Below are 8,281 nucleotides of genomic sequence, written 5' to 3'. Positions count from 1 at the left end.
ACGACGACACCATCTTTCAAAGTAAAACATCCCATTGGTCAGCCTGCTTCTCATGTTGCTGTGTTCTTGCGCCCCGACAGCTCTCATGGGCAGGGGCCCAGGGCGGCATCAGAGAGGGGCAGCCTGCACGCTGCAAAAAATTATTCGTCGACATTCATTTCATGCATATGAGTCAACGTGAACGTGTCAGAGCGAATTGATGTAAACAATTTTTAAAAAGTAATAATTTCATTAAGCTACATAACAACATAAGCGACCCGCGATTTTTCAGCATACGGACAAAAGTCGCTTGGTTTACAGTAAACGGTTATCATAAAAAATCTAATCTGAATTGATATACATAAAAGCACATCATAAACTCAGGTGTGTCTTAAGACTGAGAAATATGTCACAATTACCTAGTAGTAGTGAAACCTAAAAACGATCAAAGAAAAGCATTTACAGTCAAAGCCCAGACATTGATCTTCTTAAACAAAGATGGAGGAGGAAGGTTTTCAGCTATTAATAACAGGAAAACTCACTTTTGTTTAAATCTTTTGTCTAATAAGTAAAATATGTTTGTTGTTGTTGTTGTTGTTAATCTAAAATCCCTTTCTTTTCCTGAAATCAATACAAAAAAAAAAGATTATGGATTATGTAAACAATTCTCTGAATGCGTCAGAATGTGTGACTTTTGTTAATTTTATTTTATTTTTATTTTGGTACAGAACAATATGAAAAATGATCAAATTAGGGCTGAAGTGCCATATTTTTAATTCTATAAAAGTGACCATTGTGGTCAAAGAGTGGCGTTTCCATTCAAGGTGAGGCACACTGCCCCCTGGTGGTCTGTCGTGTTATTCTTCCCTGCTGTTCAGTTGATACTCTTAACAAACTCCAGGGGTTGCTATACAATTTCTGAAGCATTATATCATTATTATTATTATATAGCCTATACATTTTAAAGTTTATCGTTTGTATTTGATATGTATTCATGAATTTTTTTGTCTTGTTTTCCTACACAGAAAACACTAACACTAACTAACCGTTAATTACCTTTTTTCATAGTGTAGTATTTCTGTCAATCGATTAAAAAAACGAATCAGATTAATCGCACTCTGGCGCCGCGATTAATCGCGATTAACCACCCAGCTCCACTTTTGGGAGCTTGAAATGTCAAAATGTCAAAGTTTTACCATCTCGTTTGCTCTTGAGTTTGGTCGGGGAAGTTTTCTGTTGCTTTTTGAGACTTTTAGCCTGATTTCTTTATTCCTCAGGTCGGGGCAGAGAGGCTCTTTGGAGGCGTGTGTGGTTGTTACCGCTGTGTGGCCGCTAGGTGGTGCACTCTCCTAAAGGAAACAGCGGTTCACTCTTGGGGGATATTTGATGACTGAACGCACAAAGAGGTTTTGTTTCACCCAGCTGGGTTTACATGTGGACCTGAAGGCAACACACGAGTCTCTGAAGTCTGATCAACTCTGGATGTGGATTCAGTGAGGAAAACGTTTACTGACAAAACTTCTTTGGCTTCGATTCTTGTGAAAGACTTTCTCTCCTGTCACATATTACGGCCTCCTGCACCCGATCAGAGTTAGTTATGAAATATGGTTTGAGATTAAAGGGATCTCAGATGGTCATAGTTCAGATTAGGTTTGCGCTCCAGCTTGAGGATTCTTCAGATTCCTTAAATACTGCAGTGGTGTCACAAGCTGCAGAGGGAGATATTTGAGGCTCTCCAATCACTCTTCACTGTTCTTTCAGATAGTGCCTTGCAAATTTTTTTTTAAAAATGTAAAAAAAATAGTCACGATCCTTCAGCTTTTTTATGTTTTGTCAGAGTAAAACCACAAACTAACAGATGAAAAATAGGGACAAGACAATTCATTTGGATTTTGTGTTGCAGGACGGCGCAAAGTAGTGGGCAGCAAAAGAAAAATTCTTATTTTTGTTTTATATTTTGTTCTGTTTCGTTTTACTGCAGTAAAACATAATGTACAAAACTAAAATATAAGAACTTATTTAAAACGTCCTTTTATGAAATAAGAGTTTTCGTCAATGAAAAACTGAAAAGTGTGGCATGCTTTCACATTCCATTGAAAATTTACTGAAAATTGCATATTTTTCAAAGGAAAATGGAGGGAACGTGGCTCTAGATCTACAAAGCAAAACAGAAATAATTAATCCACATCACACTTCAGATTTGTTTTGCCACATACTTTGAAAAACAAGCATCATTTCCACAAATATGCACTTAGTCATATGGGTATGTTGCATGTTTTGCGTTTATCTTTGCACCTGAATGGCGATGGCTGTTAGTGCTTCATGTTTCCTTGTGATCCAAATCAAACAGCAGCCTGTATGTTTGAGAAATCCCCCCTGGAAAGCACAGAGTTTAATGAGCTTATGGGGAGGAGAGGGCGGAGCCGCTCTGTCAGGGCCTAATTGCGTGTAACATGACACTGCTGCTACCTGTGACAGGCCAACCTCCAGGCTCCACCACGCTCAGGTAGCTTCCATTAGCAGCCTGCTAGCAAAACAGAAATCCTTCTGATTGGGGACAAAGAGGGTTCTCCCTGCAGGCCGAGGTTAAACGTCCTAATGAAGTGGGAGGAGAACAGACGGGCTTCGGGATTTGAAATCAGATCCCTCAGTGGAGAAGGAAAAGGGAAAATTCAGCAAACTTTCTCTTCTGGTCAACGGCAACAGAAAATCTGGCCGGTAGTGCATTTGGTCGGTGGAAAAAAATAACTGAAATCCTTACCCTAACCAGAGAGAAATGTTGTGAGCAGAGCCTATACTCAAGCTTGATTGACAGCTCTAAGACCCTCCACACGGCTCTGATTGGTGTGTTTCTGCAGATAGCAGTAGGACAACCGCGAGAAGACAGAAGAGTTGGATTTTTTTTCATAGGTTACTCGTCTCATACGTTCTCAACATTGTGACAGTTTTAACAAATATGTAAAAAAAAAAACCCACAACAAACAACAACAAAAAAGCCATTTTGTTGATGAAAGTCACATACTGCAGCTTTAAATGAAACTCTTCGCTTATCAAAAATTAATGCGGAACTAACTCACTTCAGCTTCAATGTATTTTGTGTTTTGGTCTGAGGAGATAAAGTGCCACTGCAGCTGAAAACCCAGGACTTGGCTCGGTATCTCCAGTTCAATGAGTTCAGCAGCTGCCTCTGCTGCCCTTCTCTGCGTCGGGTTCTCTGTCCCTTTAGTCAGACAAAGGATGACAGGACGTGTTCTTCACGCAGGACCGACGGCACTCTCTCAGCTGAGGGTCAGAATAATGCTTCGTAGAGAAAAAGCTGGGCGGATGATTCACCAAGGAGAGCGCCTGAGAATCAACGCTGGCAGAGTTGGTCAGGCTGCTTCCCTGGACTCACAGTCTAATTTTCAGTCACACAGAATGCAAATTTTGATCTCATGGCCTTTACAGCATCGTCAAAATGTTATTTGGGTGTTTAAGTTCAAATCAAATGTGGTCCTTTCACACTATTTTGTTTGATGTATCCACACGGTATCCATTCTTCCTCCTTACTATTAATGGATCCCAGGACTTTGTTCTCCAGAAAGTTGGGATATCGCATAAGGCCACTGAAGTACGTGTAGTATGTATGGTGCATCCGGTCAAAGTTTCACCATCCATCTACAACCGTTTGAGGGGCAAAACCTTGTCAGAAGAGTAGAAGAAGAAGAAAAAAATAGACATCAAGAAATCACATAAATAAATTCTACGTAATCGTTAGAGATAACAGAACACAAAGTTTAAATTATCGCCCGTTTGTGACTTTGAGCTCAAGATCTGTTTGGTGGTGGGAGGCTAAATAGTAGTGATATTATTTCAGTCTGATGTTTAAATTGATTCCATGATCTGAAACATCTCAGGATGACAAAATTAGAGCCACACTGCTGGCACAGAGAGCGATCCACTCGGCACTCACTATTTGTACTTGAGCCGTCGGCTCCCTTAAAAGCAGCGCTCGGATCAATGACTAGTTTCCTAGTCATTGATCCCTGTGTGACTCTGGTCTTTGCTTTGTGACCCAGTGTGGCTGATCGGAGCCAGTGATGCTCCGGGGCTGAGTGGTTCTGAGGCCGCTGCAGTCTGAGGCCAATCCTGGTCTGGCAGTTTCTCATCTCAAACAGGAAGACAAGACGTGTAGGGAAACAAAATGAGGCATAAATCTGCCCTTTAGGGTGTGTCGCGCAAATAATAAGTCAGCCATTCATGGAAGACTATAGGGCCGAAGACTATAGGGCCGATGCTTTCTGTGTTGACAGACAGTGGGGCTACAGTAAGCTTCTTGATGACTGTAATAAAATATACAATGCTTGTGCAATTTAGGAACTGGTACAACTAAAGTCACCATGTGTTTTTCCCATGCTGTTGCAAGCACTGACTATTTTTTTAATTTTAGTTTTTTATGATATACCAAAAAACCTTAGGCAGCCATGAAAAAGCAAACGAGCCCAATGGAAAGAGGTGTCTCAAATGTGTTACTCACACTCCGGACATGGTCTCCAACTTTTTACGAAAAAATGGTTAAAATAGTTAATTCATATATATATAATGTGTATATAACTTAATATAAGTTGCAAATTAACATGTAGGCTGTTAGGGCCATGACAAATATTTGTAGATGACATTTATAATAAAACTGGAGATAAATGTGTAAAAGTGCATTAAATTATTTCAGTCAAATAAAAATATAAAAATTTAGATCATTCTTTACCCCGTTCACTTGGGGTAAATAATAAAAACGTTATTCTGGTCTCGAGTCATGACTCAGCAATGAACCCAAAGTCCCAGCTCAGATCTGTGTTAGTAAGGCGAAGAGGGCGGAGCCTCTGCACAAAGGGGCGGAGCTTCGATACGAAGTGGGCGGAGCTTGGTAGTAAGCTGACGCCTTTCCCTTTTTCCACCGAGACAGAGCAGAGCAGCCTCCTCCTGTAGAAAATCACTCTTGGCTGGACGCGAATGACTTCTTCCCCTGCCGGTACTCGCCAAAGCGGAAGGAGCCGACAGTTTCCCGAGACAGGACGGCTCGCGCTCGGACACGCAGACAGGAAGCCGGGAGCCCCCTCGCGCCTGTCCGTGTGGCATGTGACAGCGCGCGGCCGCGTGCAGAAGAGGGGATAGAGGACCGCGGCTCCGCAGACAGGACTCGGCCTTTCCGCGCAGACCGACGGAGTAATGAACTCCTCCGGCGGCGCCCGCTCTCCCGCCACAGAGGAGGCGGGCTGGCTGTGCGGGGAGAGGCTCCACTTCTGGGTGAGTGCGATTCTCCGCCGCCGCTGCCGCTGTGAACGACGCTCCCTCCGTCGTTCGGTACCTGGAGACCGTCTGTTGTCTTTCTGGGTGGCTCCAGTGTCTGTCGCAGCTCCTATAAACACCTCCCTGCCTCTCGCCTCCTAATTGCATTGACCGTGTTAACGAGCTCCCGGCTAATAGCGCTTAGACCTGGGTTTACCTTCACGGAAGACATGTTGAACCCAGTGGAGTGTTCACTCAAACTTGTTACTTTTGCGTGGTGCAAACGCAGCGCTGATAAGTTCATTAGACAGTGGCCTTGCCAGGACCATTAGAGAGATAGCGCACAGATAACTGGGTAATAGCAGAGATAAGAAAAAAAAAGTCCAGGAGGTGACAGAACTGGTTCATTGCAGCTCCCTCCATCATTTTGAGGCAAAGTTACATTTTAAATCTCCTCGCTCCACTTCAATGTAAAAAAAAAAAGTGATTGAAGGGCATTATACAATTTCATTCTACTATTTCACATAATGTTTTCGTTTGGTGCAATTGTAAAATTGTCCCAATGACAGCATAATAAATAACATTATATCAGGGATTAAAGGTGCAGTAGCTATTTTCATTGTTTTGAGTTAACTCAGGTTTTCATGCCTCTTTTCTTGGTTTTCCATGATCATCATCATCTTTACCATCATCATCATTCTCTCCCAGACTCGTTCTCCACGAGCTTTAACATTTCAGCCTTTAAAAACTGCATCAGGATTGGACATCCAAGGGCAGTAAAAGTTTTAAGTGGCCGTATACATGCATCTTTTTATTGGCAGGGTGTTCATTTATGTTTTCTAAAAAACATAATAGCCTGCCGAGTATTGCATCCAATCAGTCCTGTGCAGTTCCAATGTTGGATATTGCAGAGAGACAATAAACTGCAGTCCTACAGTAAAGCAGTCATGCTTTCTTTGTTGCATATCACTTGTATGCAGTTATAACACGTGGAGGGTTTGCTCTTTTATGGTCCAGGGATTATTTTAGCATAGTGAAGCTGATGTCTGATATAAAAACAGAAGTTATTTTCAGTACGACATGTTTTTTTCACCTGTATGACAAATCCAGAATATTTGCAGGCTGCTTTTTTGAAGCTCATGATGTTCAGGTGTCTATTTTGTTTATGGAAGCAAAATTGGACGTCAAAATTTGGAAGTCAAAGCAGGGAAAACAAAGTAAATGTGGTTTTACGACCAGAGCATAGCCTTACAGTTAGTTTTTTTCTTTTTTGAGTTCAACACAATCATAGTTATACACATTTTTAATGTGTCCTTTCCGAAGTTTTCATGCATTTTTTTTTCTTCTTTTTTTTTCTGTCTCACTTAGGTGCATTTTATTCCGATTAATTTGTAGGATACATCGTCCGATTGACAAATTAGCCCCTTGATAAATTAATTTTGGGTGATCGGTGATTGGCCATGTGAAACCGATCTTAATCCCCAATCTTATCTACCACCGCAACAGTCAGAAAATCAGCCCCGCCCAGGAGGTCGTGGGGTTGCTCTTGTTGTTGTTGTTGCTAAACTGTCAACTGCTGACAATTTAGGAACTTTGTCGCCATGTTGAGCCTCTTTTTAAACCAAAAACGTTACCATCGGACAAAATCAAAACTACAATCCACATAATTATGAGTAAAGGAAAGTGACTCATACTTTTCAGTTTTTTCCCAAATGTCTTAAAATTGTATCATGGATTAGTGTTACTCCATCCTAGGAGCACAGGTGGATAAAGCCCAGTGATTCTACAAAATATTGACTAAGTCAGTACGCCACAATTTTGAGAAATATTTTTGGTTAAAAATGTGTAATTTTTCTCCCACTCCTCATTTATGCACTACTTTGTGTTACTCACATAAAAAAAAACAAAAAAAACAACAGTAGTTGACAGTGACTGTGTGCACAAATACTGTTTTCTCATGAAACTACATGAGAAAACAGTGTAATAATTCCACTCTATTGCTCAGACAAAATTAGCGCACAATTAAATAAAAATATTATTAATAATAATAACTGTCGTGTGCAGAAAGGAGTGGTTGGCTTTGTTTATCTTGGAGTGGCTGAAAATCTGTGTGACGCCCATTGGTGGGACCTGAGGAGGTCACTCAGACATCTTGCTCTAAAACTGAATCAAAATGCAGCAGTTCTAGAATTACATCACGTAAGTTAGTTATCAATCAATTGATGTGATTAAATGTTGGTATTTATGTAAATTGATCATGATTAATATCGCCTTTAAAAACAGTAAATCGTTTTTTTTTTTTTTGTTTCGGATATGCAAATGTGATTTATGCTATAATTCATGTTGTCTAAATGATTGTAAATGTGTGTTGTAAACTGCTATGAAGGTGTTTTTTTTATCTCAGGTTCACATCCCCCTAACATCAATATTTTGTTTCACTTCACCAAAGTTCACATTCTCCACCTCTGTCTTTTCAACTGGAGAGAAAAGTCAGCATATTTTCTCCCTGTCAGTATTTCTCAGGCAGCGAAGGGAAGTTGCTTTAGCGTTGCACCTAATAACGTAGTGAAGAAAAGTCAGGAAGTGGCGACATAAAATAAAAATAAACAAGATGCTGTTTAAATGAGTCCAATTTAGGCAAATAATAATAATATTTTAAAAATCTGTATTGTTTTCCAGCTTTTCATGGAAAACATTTTTTAAAAAATTTTTAATCTGGGTTATTGTGGTTTGTTTCTACGTTGCGAAATGCTTGTTGCAGAAATCTCGATGGCTCCGATGACAACTTGAGCAGCTAAAACATTAAGTTTCCATCAGCTTTGCCCAAGAAACTTCAGGTTTTGCTTCCCTCTCCTCTGTGCAGCCAACTTCTTCTCCAAATATCACCGTCACCACCAACACGTCGCTGTGCTAATGTGTCCAGCTGATTTGCCTCTGGGTAAATCCCGCTGCGAGACGTAACCGTTTTGCGAGGCCTTGACAGGTGGCCTTGACCGTCAACTAGTTGCTGCTATTCACGTCCACTTCAAACAAACAG

At 40.8% G+C, this 8,281-nt stretch overlaps 1 protein-coding gene across 4 annotated transcripts in view; it reads left to right on the top strand.

Annotated features, from left to right (window-relative positions):
* The first annotated feature begins 4,927 nt into the window (after window positions 1-4,927).
* Window positions 4,928-8,281, top strand: part of abcc3 (ATP-binding cassette, sub-family C (CFTR/MRP), member 3) — a 50,655-nt gene continuing 47,301 nt past the window's right edge. For all 4 annotated transcript variants that reach the window (XM_055057539.1, XM_055057541.1, XM_055057537.1 and 1 more), the window contains exon 1: window positions 4,928-5,262. In XM_055057539.1, coding sequence (XP_054913514.1) covers window positions 5,185-5,262 — 78 coding nt within the window. In that variant the 5' untranslated portion in view covers window positions 4,928-5,184. The remainder of the gene's footprint in view (window positions 5,263-8,281) is intronic.

The sequence above is a fragment of the Poeciliopsis prolifica genome, unplaced genomic scaffold (genome assembly GCF_027474105.1).
Source record: "Poeciliopsis prolifica strain line A6 unplaced genomic scaffold, Auburn_PproV2 SCAFFOLD048, whole genome shotgun sequence".
Classification (NCBI taxonomy): domain Eukaryota; kingdom Metazoa; phylum Chordata; class Actinopteri; order Cyprinodontiformes; family Poeciliidae; genus Poeciliopsis; species Poeciliopsis prolifica.
Note: the sequence above shows the minus strand (reverse complement) of the source record. Positions and strands in the feature narration are given on the sequence as shown.